Source organism: Harpia harpyja, chromosome 4 (genome assembly GCF_026419915.1).
Source record: "Harpia harpyja isolate bHarHar1 chromosome 4, bHarHar1 primary haplotype, whole genome shotgun sequence".
Taxonomy (NCBI): domain Eukaryota; kingdom Metazoa; phylum Chordata; class Aves; order Accipitriformes; family Accipitridae; genus Harpia; species Harpia harpyja.
In genome coordinates, this window is record NC_068943.1 from 86,635,051 (window position 1) to 86,654,459 (window position 19,409).

At 42.0% G+C, this 19,409-nt stretch overlaps 2 protein-coding genes across 3 annotated transcripts; one reads left to right on the forward strand and one right to left on the reverse strand.

Moving 5' to 3' along the window:
* Positions 1-918: 918 nt before the first annotated feature.
* On the reverse strand, positions 919-12,755 carry DUSP3 (dual specificity phosphatase 3). Of its 2 annotated transcripts, none has more exons than XM_052785618.1 (3): positions 12,544-12,755; positions 5,854-6,080; positions 919-2,217 (listed from the first exon to the last, which is right to left on the reverse strand). In XM_052785618.1, the coding sequence occupies exons 1-3, from the start codon at positions 12,663-12,665 to the stop codon at positions 2,012-2,014; spliced, it is 555 nt and encodes a 184-aa protein (XP_052641578.1). In that variant the 5' UTR covers positions 12,666-12,755; the 3' UTR covers positions 919-2,011. The 2 variants fall into 2 exon arrangements, with proteins under 2 accessions (XP_052641578.1, XP_052641579.1); XM_052785619.1 differs by having other exon boundaries at positions 12,573-12,737.
* Positions 12,756-12,811: 56 nt separating this feature from the next.
* Positions 12,812-19,043, forward strand: LOC128141054 (ras-related protein Rab-18-B-like). Its single transcript, XM_052785617.1, has 7 exons — positions 12,812-13,001; positions 13,075-13,130; positions 13,377-13,438; positions 15,552-15,624; positions 16,599-16,714; positions 17,601-17,667; positions 18,587-19,043. The coding sequence occupies exons 1-7, from the start codon at positions 12,937-12,939 to the stop codon at positions 18,760-18,762; spliced, it is 615 nt and encodes a 204-aa protein (XP_052641577.1). The 5' UTR covers positions 12,812-12,936; the 3' UTR covers positions 18,763-19,043.
* The last annotated feature ends 366 nt before the right edge of the window (positions 19,044-19,409 follow it).

A 19,409-nucleotide genomic window follows, 5' to 3' on the forward strand; every position in this document is an offset into this window, starting at 1 on the left:
TATAATCAAGAGGTTTCAACTCCAAAAATGTAGTGTTGCTATTTGCAACAAATAGTTGTGTTAAAAAATATTTTCCCCAATTAACATGCTTGTAAGGAACATCTCACGGCAAATGACAACTGTGCAGCAACTTCAGGAGAATAAAAAGATGTATTTCTTCCAATACTTTCTCAATTTCATATTACATGGAAAGAAAGCTCTCATTCCTGTTTTTATATGATCATTCCTTCTACAATCAGGAAGAGAAATTTAGAAGTACACGGTGTATTATTATGGATTAGAGGCATACAAGCTCTTCTTGTCCAGCTAAAATAGGCAGAGGAATTTGCAACATTACTGTACTTAAACAGCAAGATAAGACTAAAAGAGGAAGGGTATGATCCATTAACGGAGCAGCAGTCTGAGATTCTATTTTTAGCTTACTCTAAAAGCAGAGCTGGAAATGGTTTCATTACTGAGTCACCTATCAGTAACTCAAAATAGAGGATATACTGTCTTAGAGCTCAATTTTTAAAATCAGTTTATAGCGTTGTCTTATCCAGCTATACAGAATTACCCACCACCACTCCCACCCCCTCAAACCACACAACCCCAACAACTAGAAGTAAACCAATGTATGTCCTTTGTGATTTTTGACTAGTGAACTGAATATACAAAACTAGATCTGGGCTTACATGTATTATGAATACAAGTGTTTCTGTTTAAAATAGTGTTAAGATTTTCAATCTACAACTACATTAAAGCACAGATAAAAAGGGAACACATACATCTCAGGTTCTGTTAGTTTAACCAACAATTCCGAGTTTGCAGTGCGTTAATACAGTGCTATAACCGACAGGTACACGTTTACACACTAGCCAGGCATACTGTAAACACAGCTCCTTTCTCAACATTGCAATGACTCATTTCATCTGTATGTCAAACAGAGTCAAGACCTCATTTATTTTAATAGAAAGGAAATGTTTCCTATTCCATGTGGTACGTAACAATGCTCATTTCTATTTAATGAACACCATGCAAGCAATCCAAGAAGTCAGGAGCGCACGTCTGCAAACTGCTTTGTAAGCACACCTGTGCTGCCCTACTGGAAGTAATCTGTATATGTGCTCATTCCATTCTGTGTTAATTAACAGTGATAGTAAAGAAGGGAGAGACGCTGTAATTCAATATAAGCCTTGGGAGCCATTATATTCTGATACTTAGGACTTTATCATACATCCAGTACAAGCACTCCTAAATACAGACATTATTTCTTCCTTGTTCAAGTTTTTTCCTTGACATTTGCTCTTGGCATTTTTTCTAGTATGACTTCAAAACAAAAATAAAAGAGCACTTAATATCAGACTATTTTGTGTCAATCACAACAGCAAGAGGTACAAATTCTCTTGGAAATACAGTGTGCATCAAGATTGGGCTCTGAATGGCTTTACTACCACACACTGTGTATTGCATAAATCCACACTAAACACAACACTGCATACACTTCATTGTACAAGCAAGTGCATCTGTGCATTTGTATATATGCTTCTCCATTCCTTGAAGCTCCTACACTAACTTCAGGCACCTGTGTGCACAAAAAAGAAGCTTTAGAAAATACAGTACTTCAATTAAGAGTGAGCGCAGAGATGTGTTGGGGCTCTCAGAAAATGGTGCTCTGGTGGGATACAAGAAAAGGCTTGAATGAATCACGCTCAACGTCAATGCAAACCACATATGCTACAGAGCCTGCAGGGGGCTCTGAAATACATGTGAAGACAGCTGTTATCGCTGGAGTTACCCTCTAAAAACACCTCTTTATTGCAACAGCTCCAAACAGTGACACAATTTTGTGCCATCTTGAAAGACAGACCCAGAGTTCGAGAAAGATAGATGCTTTCCTTAGACAAGAGCAGGAATTCTGTCTCCCTCATATTATGTGATTTAGCTTGGTAGTTGGGGTTTGGGAATCTAAAGCACCTAAGATGTCCTCTGACGGTTTGAGAAACTTCAAAAAATACTACGGTGCTCTGTTCTAAGGCTTCAGTTTGCCCTCCTTCACTAATTGCTCATTGAGCTGGCAAAGCTGCCTTAGAAAGCCATCATTGGGGCCAATCTCTCGCTTCTGCCGGACAGTGCTCAATGCAGACTTGACATCCATATTCTGGCGAAGCATGAGGTAGGCGATGACCAGTGTAGGAGAACGGCTGTAGCCCTCACGGCAATGCACAAACACTTGTCCTGCAAGGAAGACAGGTCATACTTTGGGTTATACTGGAATATATGTTTGAAAAGCAACATGAAATAGCTAGGATATAAAGTGTAATAATATTAGTCCTTCAGCAGCTTGAGAACTGTAAATTCTGAATGCTACAGAAGACACGTAGAACTTGGAAGAAAGGTGCTAACACTGTTAGTAGCTACACAGTCTGTCATCAAGGATAATGCACAAAAAAAAAGGTTATATCTCAAACATTCACACTAAAGCATATTTGCTACAATATTACAAAAAGTCAAACTGTGTCTATTTACTACACTTCTCCGATCTTTTGTGGTTTAGAATAAGCCTTGCCCCTAAAGATGACTAGTACCAAAGAGCACAAATAAATGATGCAAAGTTTAAAATACACCGAAGACAGAGAAATATGCTGTTTGTCATATATTGCATCTCTTCAAAGACATCCAGCCTTTTTGCTGCATTGCTGCCAATTCCTATGCTAACTCCATATTGGATTATACCTGGTTACATCTCTGGCTATTTATGAAGACACATTAACACTCAAGTAAATGAAACTGCTGACTGTACAGCAGCAAGAAGCAGAACCATCTAATCACACCTACACCAGCACCAATAAAATGCTTCCAGCTAACTCATTAGGGAACTCATTCTACATATTGTTGGGTTGTATTGGGTTTGCAGGGCAAGGTTTTGGTAGTGTGTGGGGGGCTACAGGGGTGGCTTCTGTGAGAAGATGCCAGAAGCTTCCCCCCTGTCCAACAGAGCCAGTGCCAGCCGGCTCCAAGATGAACCCGCTGCTGACCAAAGCTGAGCCCATCAGTGATGGTAGTAGCACCTCTGTGATAACATATTTAAGAAGGGGAAAAAACCTGCTATGCAACAGCAGCTGGGAGAGGGGAGTGAGAATATGTGAGCGAAACAACTCTGTAGACTCCAAGGTCAGTGAAGAAGGACGGGGAGGAGGTGCTCCAGGCACCAGAGCAGAGATTCCCCTGCAGCCCGTGGGGAAGACCATGGTGAGGAAGGCTGCCCCCCTGCAGCCCAGGGAGGTCCACGGTGGAGCAGATATCCACCTGCAGCCCATGGAGGACCCCACGCCGGAGCAGGTGGATGCCCAAAGGAGGCTGTGACCCCATGGGAAGCCCATGCTGCAGCAGGCTCCTGGCAGGACCTGTGGCCCCGTGGAGAGAGGAGTCCATGCTGGAGCAGGTTTGCTGGCAGGACTTGCAACCCTGCGGGGGACCCACACTGGAGCAGTCTGTGCCTGAAGGACTGCAGCCCGTAGAAGGGACCCATGCTGGATCAGTTCATGAAGAACTGCAGCCCATGGGAAGGACTCACTTTGGAGAAGTTTGTGGAGGACTGTCTCCTGTGGGAGGGACCCCACGCTGCAGCAGGGCAAGAGTGAGGAGTCCTCCCCCTGAGGAGGAAGGAGCGGCAGAGACAACATGGGATGAACTCACCCAAACCCCCATTCCCCGTCCCCCTGTGCTGCTGGGGGGAGAAGGTGGAGAAAACCGGGAGTGGAGTTGAGCCCAGAAAAAAGGGAGGGGTGGGGGGAAGGTGTTTCAAGATTTGCTTTTATTTCTCCTTACCCTACTCTGATTTGATTGGTAATAAATTAAATTAATTTCCCCAAGTTGAGTCTGTTTTGCCCATGGCAGTAATTGCTGAGTGATCTCCCTGGCCTTAACTCGACCCATGAGCCTTTCATCATATTTTTCTTCCCCCGTTCAGCTGAGCAGGGGGAGTGATACAGCAGCTTGGTGGGCACCTGGCATCCAGCCAAGGTTAACCCACCACATAGGTAAATCCTGTAGGTAGGTATCCAATGATAATAAAGCAGGCCACTGGTCTCTTTGAGAAATCTAATGTGGTTTTATTGCTTCTCAGCTGCTTCCTCTTTGACCTGCTTTTCCAGACACAAAAGTTTTCCCCTTACCAAATGCAGTGGGAGATATGGCCCCAGGCTACTCTCCAGAGTAAATTTTTTTCCGGGACAAGAGAAGAGATGACCCATACACACACATTTTCATCATAACCACAACTTGCTTTGAACCACAGCAACAGAAATCCCGTTACCACATTTGCCTTCAGCTGCAGGGGCTTCTCAGCTAAAGGCAAATCTCTAATCAGTAGTGAATTAAAAGCTAAAACAATTAATTCTCAACATTTCTTGAGAGCCCATAGCCATAAATTAGCAAGATTTAGAGATTCTTCATCATATATGTGGAAGAGAATTGACTTCCCCTCTGCAAATGAGCAGAAGCTAAAGGGTTTCTAGCTTTCCACTGTGACAGGCAGTGTCTTAAGGGCTGCCTTCCAGACCTTTAGTATACCAGACCTGCCTTCCAGAATTTCATGCAACTACAAGCTCAAATGAAATTGAAGGAAAATGCTACTGCATCCCTTTTCACTGTCCTTACTCTACACTTCAATGTAAAAAAAAAACCTATCAAATTTCAGTAGCGAGCTAGTCTTAAAACTGGCTCCAGCATCACCCAGCTACAAAGTTCCTCTTTGTTTACCATAGTAAGAAAACAGTGGCAGGCATGGTAGACAACTACTAAGACTGAAAGAATCAGCAAATAGAACTGCTACTGTAAATTCAGATTGACTGCAACTGTTTAGATCAAACTGAGTAGGGACAGTCATGGTACAGCTGGCACTGTTAAACTCTTCTTTCCTACTGCAACCTGTTTCAGTGAGTCACAATGCTAACTGGAAGAGTTGCATTTCCATTTTTAGAATTTTTCGTACTCCACCAAACTGGAGGTAAAATTTCTTTCCATCTGTCAAAAGCACATCACAGCTCTAGTAACCCTTTTGCCCATTTCAAAGAAAGAACCTCTAGAATTGTGGGAGTTCTCGTTCCTCCTCTTTCATGTTTAGTCATGAAGCAAGAAAGAAATTAAGCATCTGTAGAAATAACTGGTATGCTGAAATAGCCAGACAACAACAAACACTGTCTGGCCCACTGCACTATGTCCTATGATTTCTGCTCTGAGGAAACACACTAGAGAAATGTGGCAATCAACAACACTGCAAATATCATCTCCAGCCTTCCTGTAAACCTAGGGAATAAAGAGGTAATAATCACATAAAATAATTTAATGACTTAAAGTAATAAAAATTGTAAGGCCACAGTCTCTATCCTTACTGTACATTTGGAAAAAACCCAACATATAGCAGGTTATGTGAGTACTCTTCAGCAATGCATTACTTGTATCACTTCTGCCTTTAATTTACAATTTCTAGTGTCCTAGAACAACTTTTAGATCCTGAATTTATGTTTTTGACTTTTTTATATGATTTACCACTTCTAAGGAAAAATAAGAACACGTCTTCCCAGAAAGGCACTATTACAGGATGCAGCAGCTGTTTCACTTTTCAAAGTCACCCCTACAGTGACAGACTTCCATTTGCCATATGCTGGAGAACTACATGTATAGACAGATGATTAAGATATCTTATTGTGTATTCTGGTGTCTTTGACCCAGAGCCTTGATCTGAATGCCTGACTTGGTTGTTCAGCTGATAATCTGAGCAAAGAACCATTTTAAGCAGTAAAATAAATTGCTAAGAAACATGCGTAGTGCACAGAAAACATGGTAGAAAGATATTCCAGTTTGCCTTACCATCCTTCTGGGAAAGTGCTTTCTCAATAAAATCAGCTGCCTCCTCAAAATAGCGACTGAGGTTAAATTCTTGTGTATCATTAGCTTTAATGCCATGGTATCTGATGCCTGTGCCTTCATAGAACTCTGCATTAGTGTTCACATGCATGAATGACTTCCCCTCTGCTGCATTCAGAACATGGGTTATCCCCAGACGCTGCAGCCTCATAATGTTCTTGGCTATGAACCTGTATGATAAAAAGTGTCAAGAAAATGATTAGAACTTGGTGAATCATCTCAGTATTTATGATGTCCCCAGAAGGTATTGATAACCAAACCCTTTGATTTTTCTGTTAATAGATGCTCAATATACTGTGCCCAGAAGTGATTTAGCTACAGATTATAAATTCACAGAAATATTTAAAGCCATAGTCACTACTTGTGCATGACAGAACACTACTTTTTTGGCTCACAACCAAGCAGAGTTGACATGAAACACATGAAACTTAATCTGTTAGACCCTACTATGGCATAAAATTGTAACTCTTTCTGAACATAAAATTCTGACCAAAGTAAGAAAATACTGGAGATAACAGAAAGCCCAGGATAGTCACTTCTAAGATTAACCGTTATCTACATAAGATAATTTAAAAACCAGTTACAAAAAGCCTCTACTGCCAGCTACCAGTGTTGCAGGGCTAGGTAAGCAGTACTTGCTACTCTAGGAGACAGTCCAGACAGACATTTTAGGGGGCAATTTTAACCACTGTGAAACAGCAGTGGCTTCTTCTCAGGCCACAGGAAGACAGAAAGTAACTATGAGTAAATGTTCCTGCATCTCCAAAGGTCTCATCTGAAGACACCTATGAGTTGTAGTCCTCTGTCCCTGTGCTATTCAACATCTTTGAAGTCATGGAAACATCTGGCAAGGCTATCCAAAGGCCAGCAACATAGCAACATAATTCAGTCTTTGCCACTCAGTGTTTTCATCACAAGTATTATAATTTTTAGTGTCTTAGTTGAAATCAGTATCTGAATGGAAAAGAATCCAGATGAGTGATGTTTAAGATGCTTAAATGCTTAAGAAAGTATTCAGTACTTTCAGGTCAGCTAAGCCCTTTCCAGCTCCTCAGTTCTATCAAATAATTGTAGCAAAACCACTTGCTTCCATCTTTAAGTGGCTAAAAGAGCACCCTACCCTATTAGTGAACAATTGAGCAGGATGATACATAATAATCATGCATTTCAGGCTTGATGATGACAATGAATTAGATCCAGTAATAATGCCATAAGCTCTGATAAAAGCTCCAGGTTGTACAATGACAAACAATCCATCTGCTTAGTAACACAACTGATCATGCACAAATCTCTGCTTGTGCACTGGAACGCAATCTATAGTAAGAGGAGATAACCATTAAATAATATGAGGAGACAGACCATTGACTCCTTTTTGTCGTAAACCCACTACTTTTCATTCTGAGTCTGATTATTTCCATATGTCAGTCCCAATATTTGCCTCACTTTCCTGGGAAGAAAAGAACCAAACGTATGTTTTAGCACACCATGTGATCTCCTAGTAAAATCTGAGCCCACTGGTCAACATTAGCAGAATGTGACAGAAGGCTTTAGTTGAAAGATAACTCAGTTCCTGCACACTTTGTGAAAAGAGGTAGCCTAACCAGACATAAATCCCTTTATTGTTTTTAAAGGCAGCTTTCACTATGTGTCTAACTGGATGCGGAAACAGAAATCTTTTGGAAAATCTCCCTACGGCTCAAGTCATAAATTGCAAATATGAGGAGTCTTAACGTTAAGCTGAGCTCCAGATAAGCATTTGTACAGTATCTTTTTGGACAAGTGTTTAAGAGATGGCAATGCACCTAAGGGTTTTGGTTGGACACTTAACTATTCTAAAAAAGTTAAAATAAGTACCCAAATTAGTTGGTTTATATCTGTATGAATCTCTGAGCGCATTCACTCTCAATTTTCACGTAACTCAAGGCTATACATGAACATCTAGAGCGTTCCTTTTCTCCTAATGACTGTTTACCCCTTAAACTGTAGTGTAAGCAGATGAATCCTCATGCATGAGTAAAGCGCCTACATTTTCTGCTGTCTGTGCCAAACAACTATGGCAATGAGCCAAATATTTGTAAAGACTTCATTACCCAAACAAATTTTGACAGATTTTCCATCTGGCAGGACATCATCTGTGCCAGGGGACAAGTATCAGTGCCTGGGGAATTCTGCTTGCAACACAAAAGTAAATCCTACACTGCAAGGCTATAAGAAAAAGTGTTAATTCAGCTGTGAGTTCTTACGCTTAGTGCGGTGAGTATATGGTTTAAGTATATAGTATATAGATCAGTATATATCTGATAGTGGTCAGGATCAATAGGAACTTGTGTCCTGGAATCATGGTTGAATCTGGCGACACAGACTGGCTCCTCTGGAGGCACACTCATTCCCAGTGAATGATTTTTGCAGATTTTATAGATGATTTTCTTAACACAGCTAGAGGTGAAAAAGAGAGTATTTGTATGCCATTTTCTTCTCCCTTTCCAAACAGTCCTTGGATCTCTCCCATCCTTAACATTTCGGTCCAGCTGCATCATGTTCAATGTTGAAATGCTAGGTCCTCCAAATAGCAGAGAGATGCTAACATCAGCTTCTTCCATTTCCCTAAGAAAAATCACAGAATCTTGTTTGTTCTCAGTATGGAAGACTGAGAATTCCTCGTCCTGCGAGTAACACTAGTAAGAAGTGTTTCTTTTGAACAGAGGTGAACAATTCTACCAGCCACAAAACACAGGTCTTAGAGAACCATGCATCAGCAATTAAGGGTACATGAGGCTATAAAGTATTGCCATATGGGATTATAAGCAAATAAACCAAGTCCTTAATGGCAAAAAATGCCAGCACATTAACACATTTTAATTTCCACTGTTATGTTCATGCAAAATTGTTTCATCACCACTTCTTCCCTTACAGTCACTAAATTTAATCTTAATTTTGGGAGAATGCCTTTCAAACTCCTTACAACATGCCTGCACTTCTAGCACATTAAGAACAAAGAATTGCTTCATGGGTTACCCACACACATTAAAGCAGACAGAAAACTCACATTGGGTATTCATAACCAGAACCTTTTTACCAAATACAGTTCTGGAGGCATGGCTTCAATTGTTACAGGCTTCCAATAGCCTGTGAAAAAAACCACAAACAGATTCCCTTAGCCAGTAGTTCGGAAAGCTAAGCCTGCTAAACACTGGTTTTGACAAGACACAGTTGCTCTGAATAAAAACCCTACCCTCCAGTGTGCTGACTGCTCCATTTTGGTGTCATCTGCAACCCTGATAAAGATGCATTCTGTTCAATTGTCCTGGTCACTGATTAAGATGTTACACTGAAACACATCTTGACTTGTACAGAAATAGAAAATTATTTATACTTCCAGTGAAAGACATCTTGACTTGTACAGAAATATAAAATGATTTGTACTTCCAGTGTATCCTGAATTTTTATTTTGTTATTGCTTGAAAAATATATAATTGTGCTAGTCTGTCACCTATGTGATGATTCTTGTTTTAGTGATATTACATTTTTACTCGTCTTCACAAATCTTGTCTAATCTTCTTGAGAGGTTAGAACTGTCTACTGTAATATGCAAAACCATTATTTTTAAAATATTCTGTTTTATCGTTTTACCTCTGTGTTTTCATTAATTATGTCTTTCATGTATTGCATGGAAGATCCAGTACTTTGGCTCTGCCTGTAACTTGAAGTCATTTGACAGATAAATTGTTATTCTACACTCTGACCCAATTTAATTTCATCCACCTGAATGTCTCTGCATTGTCATTTTTATCTAAAGATGAGTTACTCTTAAGGAGAGACAGCAGCACCCCATGCAAAATATTCTAAAAGGTTTCCAACTGAAGTTTCTGAATCTCACATGGACGTTCTAATTCTTTCCTGGGAGTTCCTGTTCAAATTCTACTGCTTTTATGCCATGTATTGGGATTCCAATCCCCCCATGTTAAAACTCTACAGATGTGGCTACTCTGTGAATTCTTACTGTTATAAAACCTCTGCTGTTTGTAGTCATAACTGTGGCCCTATATTGCAGGAAGGTTTGATCCATCCAAGTCAAAGCAGAGATTTGAATGTCAGATCAAATGACCGTGTTACTTTGTTCTCCTGCTATATTGCCTTGCTGGACTTCCCTGTAGCCCAGTGCAAAGTGCTTCCAATGACTCTTCAGAGATTGAGTAAGGAGATTTGTGCAACAAAGGCCAAAACCGAGATATGAGGTGAGCACCAATCAGATGCACTGCACTGCACCAGGACAGCTTCAAACATGAGATGTATACCAAGCTGTGTGCAGATGCTAGAACAGACCAAGACAGGCTAATGAACTGCAAATACAGGCCCCAAAGCGAGCTATGCATTATTTCTTGCACACAGTAGTAAAAGCTTTATTGATGCCTTGCACACGGTTGGACTCCCATATGCACAAAGCCTGAGAGGCTGAGTACAAAGGAGGTTCATTTCCTCAGCGGTTCATAGGTGAAGGAGTCAAGTCAGAAAAACAGGTCTCTCTTCAGCCTTACCTTTACATAAGGAGAGTACAAAAGAGGGACATGTAGCTGGAAATGGCATGAGAACAGATCTGCACAGTTTCAAATTCTTTCAGAATGACAACTAATATAGCAAATACTACTTACAATGCAGTATACCACAACCCCACCTGATACAAAAAATCCTCTTAAGAATTAGTATTATTTCCAGTTTGAGAATATCAAAGTTCACCCTGCAGTTATGGAATCTTAATAGACATTCATCCATTCAGCTAGACCTCAGCATTATCTTAACACTCTGTGGATGCTTCAAAGATATTATTGCCTACTAAGTCTTGATAAATTAAGTAGGTTGTCTGTTCCCACTGTGAAATAGCTTTTTCAGCCCACAAAATTATTTCTTGCCTCTAGCTGTCCTCCACAATTTTTCAGCATCCTTTTAAAAACACTGACAGTAGAATTGCACATTGTCTGTTAGTTCAACTAACAGTTAAACTGTTCTTATGCTACAAACTGCACTGGTGCTCCAGATATTTTCAGTTGTCAATCATTACATTAAAAGCCCTTCTCAGTGGTAAAGCTTTCCACGAGACAGACATTTTCCATCCTGCGACTTACACATGCATTCTCTGTTCCTAGACAACCTTGCATCTGAATGTATTAAAGTCCATACTGTATAATTAAAATCAACTACTGAACAATGAAAACTACTCTGTAGTAGCCAACTATCTTCAAAGTTATTTTTTAATTATTTACTACACAAATCACCTTGCAGGCTACGACTTCATTTCTTCCAGGTAACTGCTAAAAATATGAAGGAGAAGGTGGCTGTCAGATGTCAGATTGGCCATTGAGATAATAATTTCAGTCCCATCTCTAGACGCGCATGTCCTGCATCAACCGGCAGTGACAAACATCATTTGGTTTGGCTTAGGAGAAAGTTAATGAAAACCTATGGGTTTGACTTACATTTCTTTAGGAGTTAAAAGCTTCAAATAAGAACAGGGATCCAGTATACTACACATGTATCAAAAAGTCCCCAGATTAAGTGTACAAAGGTGGACAAAAAAGGGAAAGAGAATCAGCAGGATATGACAGGATTGGAACAGATAACTGAAATCATAATCATGGTGCAAAGAATAAACATCATACAACTGAGAAAAGAAGTGCTATTGGTGAACCCTGAACACTTTTCCCCATTTAATGGCTTTCATCATAGCCATACCTGTATCGCTCTGGCTCCCATCATGTGCATGAATACTTAATTAGACTGAGGTTTTTTAGGGCTTAGAGTGCAGAAACATAAATCTGACCAATCACAGACAGGGGTGGTGACTCCTATTGAAGTCTTGCTTCCTTTAGGTCATTTTGCATATGGTTAAACCAAGATCTATTATGGCTACTTTGCCTGTTCTTCATGTTTCAGCTTATTCCATCATCTGACACACGGTTATTACACTGGTGTTGTGATCGGGCTTCTACAGATGATATCGTACATACCTCACGGTATGTACCCTCACGGCACCTCGTCTCTCCTCCCTCGTCTGTGAGGACAATCACAACTTGTTAGCAAGAGTAGGGAATATCAGCAGAAAAAAAAGCCCAGAGCTGAGACGACTGAGCGGGTGTGTTTCATTCTTAAGCAACTTAACTAGTTTTAACCTTGTTTCAGCTCTGTTTTAGGTTAGATTTGGGACTTCACCAGGGTACTGAACATTTCAGCAGATGCCATTTACGAGCTGTGCCTCGTCACTGCCGCCTCAGGCACCAGCAGGAGCCCCGGGCAGCGTGCTGCCAGGCTGCTCGGACCTTGCAGCCCCAGGCCTCCCGGCTGACAGCTCCCCGGAGCTCGAGACCCTCGGGCTGCGCACCCGCGGCCGGGCGCCGGAGGGCCGCCCGGGGCCCGCACAGACCCAGCAGATTCCGCCCCGCAGCCTCGCTTCCTCCGGCTCAAACTCCCGGTCAGGCGGCTACCCGGCGAACGCCCTGCGCCTCACCACCCTGCAGCACGGCCTGCCCCAGCCTCCGCACTCCCGTGCCGAGGGGAACACCGCTCGCAGGCTGACAGACGCGGCCCCCCTCCTCCACCGAGCCGCCCGCCTCGGCCTCGGCCCCGGCCCGGCGCACTCACGCGTTCCCCACGTGGATGCGCGGCACCACCTCGTTGCTGTGCGCGCTGGGGAGGCTGTAGCAGCCGCTCCCATTAGCCAGAAGGTCGTTCAGCTCCTCCACCGAGATCCGGTAGTCGGACATGGCCAGGCCCGCGCCGAGCCCCGACGACCAGCCAGAGGGCCCCTTGGCGCAGCAGCTCGGGCCTGGCCCGCTCCCGCCCCGCCCCGCCCGGCACCGGCCGCCGCCTGATAGGCGGAGTCGCGTCAGCTGGTTCTGCCGGCGGCGCCCGGCAGGGTCAGGTCTGGAGCAGCGCGCCGTTCTGTGAGGGCTGCGCTGAGCCCCCTCTCCGCTTCGATCGGCCCGGCCCGGCGGCCTCCGCCACGGGCGGCTCCGGACCCGTGCAGCGCGGGGGATGGATGCTGCAGGCCTCACCCTGAAGCTGCTTCTGGTCGGAGACAGCGCTGTGGGGAAGTCCAGGTGCGGGCCGCGCGGGCCGTGCGGGCGGGGTGCTCTCGACACTGGGCTGAGTTCTCGGTTGCTTTCCACACAGCCTCTTGCTGAGGTTCACCGACGGTGCGTTTGAGCCGTGCCTGAAGCCCACCATCGGTGAGTCCGGGATCCGCCCGCCCCCGAGCTGGGGACCTTTTCGCTTGTTTCCGGTTGGGTCCCATCGGCGAGAGGCAGCGGCGAGGAGCCAGGATCGCGGGGCACGTGGCGGGCGGGCGCTGTTGCGGGGGGGTGGGGGGGACGACAGCCGGCTGCGAGGGGGGGCGGGCGCGCCCTGGTGGGGATGGGGGGGGGGGGATGCGTTCGCCAGTTCATTCTGACAAGCCTTCCCTTCTTATGTCTTAGGTGTTGATTTTAAAGTGAAGAAAATGGTCGTAGACGGCCATGCAGTACAGCTCGCAATATGGGTAGGTTTTGTTCTCGACAGGTGTGAAAACTTCAAGAGCTTCTTTTTGTGGTTTTTTTTTTCCCTCTTCCTTCCCCCCGTCCCCCTTGCTAAAGTCTTCTGCATGTTGAGATTGTGTACTTACGATGCAAATGCATGTAGAATGAGTGTCTGTCGTGATCGTACAACAGTAGTTGCAGACAAGGTTCTTTCAAAACACTGGTAAATGCTTCATTGCTTTAGGTTTGGGACTTCCTTCAATTCTAGTAGAGATTTTGACTGCTCTTTCCTGCACTTATACAACTGGGTTTCTCAAATCCTTTGTAAAGTGTTAGACTTGCGAAGATGTGGCCTTACAAGAAAGGCAGGCATTTCATGCCTGTATGACCCAGAAGCGCTCCCAAGACGGGCAAGCACTGAAGTTGAGTAAACCGTAGAAAAGCTATGTCCTGGGTGATGAGTTGCATGACTTCCTGTAGGGGCTGCGTGGTGACTCTGTGCGTATACTATACCAGAAGCAGTCCAGATGATTTATTGTGGTTAAAATATTGGAAAAAAAATATACTTGGTCCTGAACTATTTAAAAGTTGGTTCAGAGTTACTGGAAGACTTGAGCATTTGTCTTGAACTTCCTGATGCTGTATTTCCAGCCCCTGCAAACTGGGAAATCAGATTTGCAGCTGTGTGATCAGGATTATTTATAATATTAAAGCACCACATTTATTCTCCTAAACGGAATGAAAGGGCCCTAGAAGGAAGAGATTTTATGTGTATGGTCACAGCTATTTGAGAAAGAACATGCCATTACTAATTAAGTAATTGGGACTATTGGAAAGAGAGCACAAATGTGCCTTGGGCTGGTATTAACAGAAGTAATATAAATGCCAAAACTTGAATTATTTTCTTGTTTTCATTCACACTGTGTACAGAATGCAGAGCAAGAGTGATAAAGTCACACTTGCTCTAGCCAGTGAGCATATGTATCGGCTGTATTCTGAACATGCTGCACACAAAGCAGAAGCTTTGCTGAGAGTAACCAAGATATGTTTGCACTAATAATCACACAGGGGTGTGTCTCCTTGCTGTGAAATCAAAAGCAAGGCCAGAACTTGCACAAGTTGTATAGCTGGAAAAGGCACTTTTGCAGCAGTCTGTATCGGGAGAAACTGCTAATTAGGGGGTAAAAACCCGTGCAGTTGTATGATGTTGAATAAAAGCTTTAATGCAGGTACCGTGCATCAGGGTCAAAAAGAGGCTTCTGCTTTAGTGTCCATGTGTGCATAGATGCCTAAGAGTACAATCTCTTTAGTAACTGTGACCTGAATTAATATATTGTCAATTTCAGTTTCTTTCTTTTTTTTAACAAAGAAGAAATAAATTACAACATAGCTGTTAGTCTGTCTATTGTAATCTGTACATAACTTTAAATAAATTTTTTTGGTAAAAATTGTATTTGTGTAATTCTTTTGCCTCCTTATAGTTTGTTCTGAGGGGTTTTGAATTTCGTATTGTGTTTAGGAGCTATTTCAAAGATTTGTGAGAATAAGTGTGACATACTGCAGTAATAATTGAATGAAACTACTGATTTTAAATTTCTTACCTGCTTAGAGTCTTAGCAAACTTGAAGTAGTTCTTTCTAACTGGTTTCTCCTTTCCTGCTGTGGAGGAGCAAAGGGAGATTTTTGGAACCACTGTGTCTCCTTTCCTGCAGTGCCTCTCCCTGGAAAACCAGTTATTCCTCACCTCGTTCAGTTCAGCTGATTGTTACCTGATTAAGCCTAGCTGCTTGGCTTGCAGCAGTAGTCTTTTATGTATTTCTCATGAGTCCCACTGACTTTCTTCTTGTTTCACTCATGTTACAGGTGTCTGTGCTTACCGCTTTAACCTTCAGTCAAGTCCTCTCCATGCTTTTCCACCCCTCTTTATCTGTTTTCTGTTGCTAACGTTTTCTGACTGCTTCCCTCATTCTGTTGTCTTGCAGTTTCACATATACTTACTGGTCAGGAAAAATTTGACTTTATCTTGTGTAGTTTAAAATACCTTTTTTGTTCTAAATATATTTGATTTTGTGTGTGTGGTGTGTGTTGGGTTTTGTTTGTTTTTTTGTTGTTGGTTTTTTTTTTTTTCCTCTGTAGGACACAGCAGGACAGGAGCGCTTTAGAACACTGACTCCCAGTTATTACCGAGGAGCTCAAGGGGTTGTTTTAGGTAGGAGGTATATGGAAGAAAAACATGATTACAAAAAGTGTGGTCTTTATTACTACCTAAACGTGCATGTCTTTACAAAAGGAGGTTGTCTGAGAGAATCAGAGGAACAATTATGTTTTTTACAACATTACTGCATCATTAACTCAAGTGCTGAGTGTGCAAAACCACTGGCAGGAAATAATGCTGCTTCAAAATATTTTAAATAAAAAATACAGAGATGTCACAGCAAACTGTTGAGTGGATGAATTATTAGCTTTGTAGTTATTACTTTGGTGAGTTTCTGGTAATCAGGCAAATTGGGGTTGTTTGTGTTGGTTGCCCCCCCCCCCCCAGTGATGTTTTTACCTTTTTTTCCAGAAACTATTGATGTGATTACTGTTAAGACATGAGGTTTGTAGCACAAGTAATAGGTGGCTAGTCCCTCTCTGTGTGACAACAGCAATTAGAAAAAGAAGGGACTCATTCTCGGGGGTTGTGAAGGTTGAGCACCTTGCTGTACAAAATACTCTTTCTGACTATGATGCAGCTTTTTAAACGTTAGTGATTAAGTGAATGCAGTTATGAAGTTACCAGTGACCAAAAGTCACTTTTTACTCAGAATGTGTTTTTAGCAGCAGTGCATGCATGTAGTTATACGTTAAATGAGGTGACAAAATACCTATTTTAAAATACTCTCTGTGGCCCAATTCAGAACTAGTAACAGTTATAAGATTTCAACTGGTAAGTCTGATTTCCAGTTGCAGATCTATTGCGGAGATGCTCGTGTTCTGTAATCCCTAGTGACTTTTGAGTGAGCACAGCCAGTGTGTTCGAGCTCTGGGAAAAGGATATGGTTGACATGTATTTGTGTAATTCCCTAATACTGCTTGGGGGGGGGGGGCAGTAGTTAGCTAGTAGGGCCTAAGTTCTGTCATAATGAAGTAAACATTGTTCAAGACTCTACAGCTGTTAAGCTCCTTTTCCTCTGTTACCAGTGTATGATGTTACAAGAAAAGACACTTTCGCAGGACTAGAGAGCTGGCTGAATGAGCTGGAAATGTATACCAAAAGCAACACTGTGAAGATGTTAGTTGGCAATAAAACCGATAAGGTCAGTTTAGAAATGCATCTTCTTACACTCTTCCACAGATTACTCAGTCATGATAGAGTATAAATGTGAGATAAGTGCTGAAACTAACACATCTGTTGTCTGAGGCAGTGGTATGCTTTGTAACTGAGGAACCTAGGTTGGGCAGGCTCCACTTACTATGTCATTTTAGAAGCAGATCTTGTTAAAGATTTTAATGGAAACCCTCCTGGAGAAATGCAATTGATGAGAGAGATTCTCTTAAGATAGTGAGAGGTTCTGCCTAAAAACTGTTGTATACCATTGACTTTCACTGCAGCGCAGTAGCACAACTGCTGCTTTCTTTTTGACCAGACTGTGTTTTGGACAGGTGGTGGGGAAGGAGAATTCAGCTCTTCGGATGGCTATAGAGTATGCATCTGTGTGGGTGTGAGGTGGACTGGTTGCTGTACGTTTCTGGAGTGTTTTGACATATCTTAGATGCCTGTTCCATAGTGACACGTTTCACTCTTGCTTTACTACAAAAGGTTTCCAGTGTGGCTATCCTGAACTAGGTTCTCTTCTGCCCCCTTCCAAATCTCAATTTTCAGATCCTTTGATATGCCTTTTCAGGTATTTGACTACTGAAACGTCCTTTCTGGCATATATCTTGCTCCTAGTTGATTCAGAAGATAGCAACACATTCATTTCCTGCTGATTTGATGTTGCTACTGTTCAATTTGACCCTCTAACAGCCTGCTTAGCAGTAAGCTGTCTGTAGAGTGGGAAAATCCAATTGCTGATTACTACATGGTTTTATAGACCTTTTTCTTTTCAGCAAAATTTCACTTCTGCAGTGGTTCTTTTACAGGGACTTCCTAAAATGGCAAGTGTAGCTTTTTTTAGTCATGTTCTTCATTCATCTCTGCAGCCTGATCGTGAAGTAGAGAGAAGAGAAGGACTCCAGTTTGCTAGGAAACGCTCTCTGCTTTTTATAGGTATGTAACACTGTGCCAAAAACTTGTATATTCATATCTTTATTTTGCTATTGCTGAGTGTGAATGAAGCATACAATTGTATTTCAGGTTGATATGTTGACTTACTTTTTTTTTTAGTACCTAATTAACATGGGTTCCTTTTGCTGCATTAGTTCATACGCATGGATGTAGGTTTTAACTTTTTTTTTTTCACAGATGCTCTGCATTGACTGCAATTGGAAGTACTTTTCTCTGAAAGAGATTTACTTCATATAATGTGTAGGCATGAATTTTATATTCTTTTGAAACTAGCAGGATTTTTTAATTCAGAACTGAGAAGACTGAAATTTTTCTCCTGACTGATGTCAGCGAGGATCTTGGGTAATCTCTTTTTTGTTTCCAAGTTTCTGTTGCAGCTACATAAAAGACAGTATTCTTAGACCAACAATAAAATGTACATTGTGAAGAGAGAAAGATGGGGAACGAATTGTGGGTTTGTTTTTTTGGTTTTTGTGTTTTTTTTTTTTTTTAAGTTCCTTTTAAGTGAAGCTTCTTGAAAAGATTTTCAGAAGGAACTGGAACAAACTCAGAGAGGAAAACATGTAACTCCCTCTGCAGTCTTTATTTCCCAGCGTAGTTATGGAATAATTATCTTGTAGATTTACTATCACAACCTGAGAACAATTTCTGTTTCTCCATTAGGGAGAGAATGGGGAGCTGTGGAATTTTTTTAGGTGGAAAAATGAGGTGCTTCAGACTGGGATGCATTTCTGTTTATCATATTCAACTTAGGTGTGCCTTTAAGGGAGAATGGAGAGGAGGTTCACTCATTAAAAAAATTATATCTTCTCTCTGGTCCCAAAAGAACTTCTTACAAAGTGGAATACTCCCTGCAAATAAGATAAAATACTTTCCCCCCCCTTTCTTCCCCCTCCACCAGAGACCAGTGCCAAGACACAAGATGGAGTGCAACATGCCTTTGAGGAACTAGTCATAAAGATCCTGCAGACACCAGGTCTTTGGGATAAAAGCGCAGAGAAGTGGGGAGTCCAGCTAATGGAATCTTCAGCACAGCAGGATAAAAGCTTATGTGGTGCATACTGTCCACTTTCTTAAATCTACAGGTGGCTGTTCTGTCTGAATGGAGTGGACCTCTTTTTTTTTTTTTTTTTTTTTTTTTTTTTTTTAAAAAAAAGGGGGCAGGAATTCCAAGCACTGATCTGTGCCTTGTTTGACCTGCCACCAGTTGTGTAGATCCAAACCTGAAACTGATTAGCAAAATACATTTTTGTTCATTAACAAAATACAGTTTGTCTTTCCCTGATGCACAGCTGATGTCTCCAGATATTTTTCTGGTAACCGTCAGATTTTTCACTATTAAATCATAGTGCTTCTTAGAGTATTGTGCTTTTGCTGCATGGCATTCAACATGGACTTTTTCTGAAATTCCTGCCTTAGCATAAAATAAGGTAGTACTCTGTTTTGGAATATTATTGAAAAGCTTCTTTCCCCACAATGGCAAAGGAGTCTTTCAGGCACCCAGGTTCCCTTAAATGTTAACAGTCAGGAGTCGCCCTGAGCAGTGACATTGTTTCCCAATTTCAGATGATTTTAAGCAGTTGAAATTGCTACGTGTCCCCAGATAGTAAGTTCAGTTATTACTTAATTTTAGGGTTGTAGTGAAGAGGCGTATCTATTAACATTTGGCAGGGAAAAAACCTGCCACTTCCTGTGCAGTACACTGCAGGTTACCCCTTGCTGCT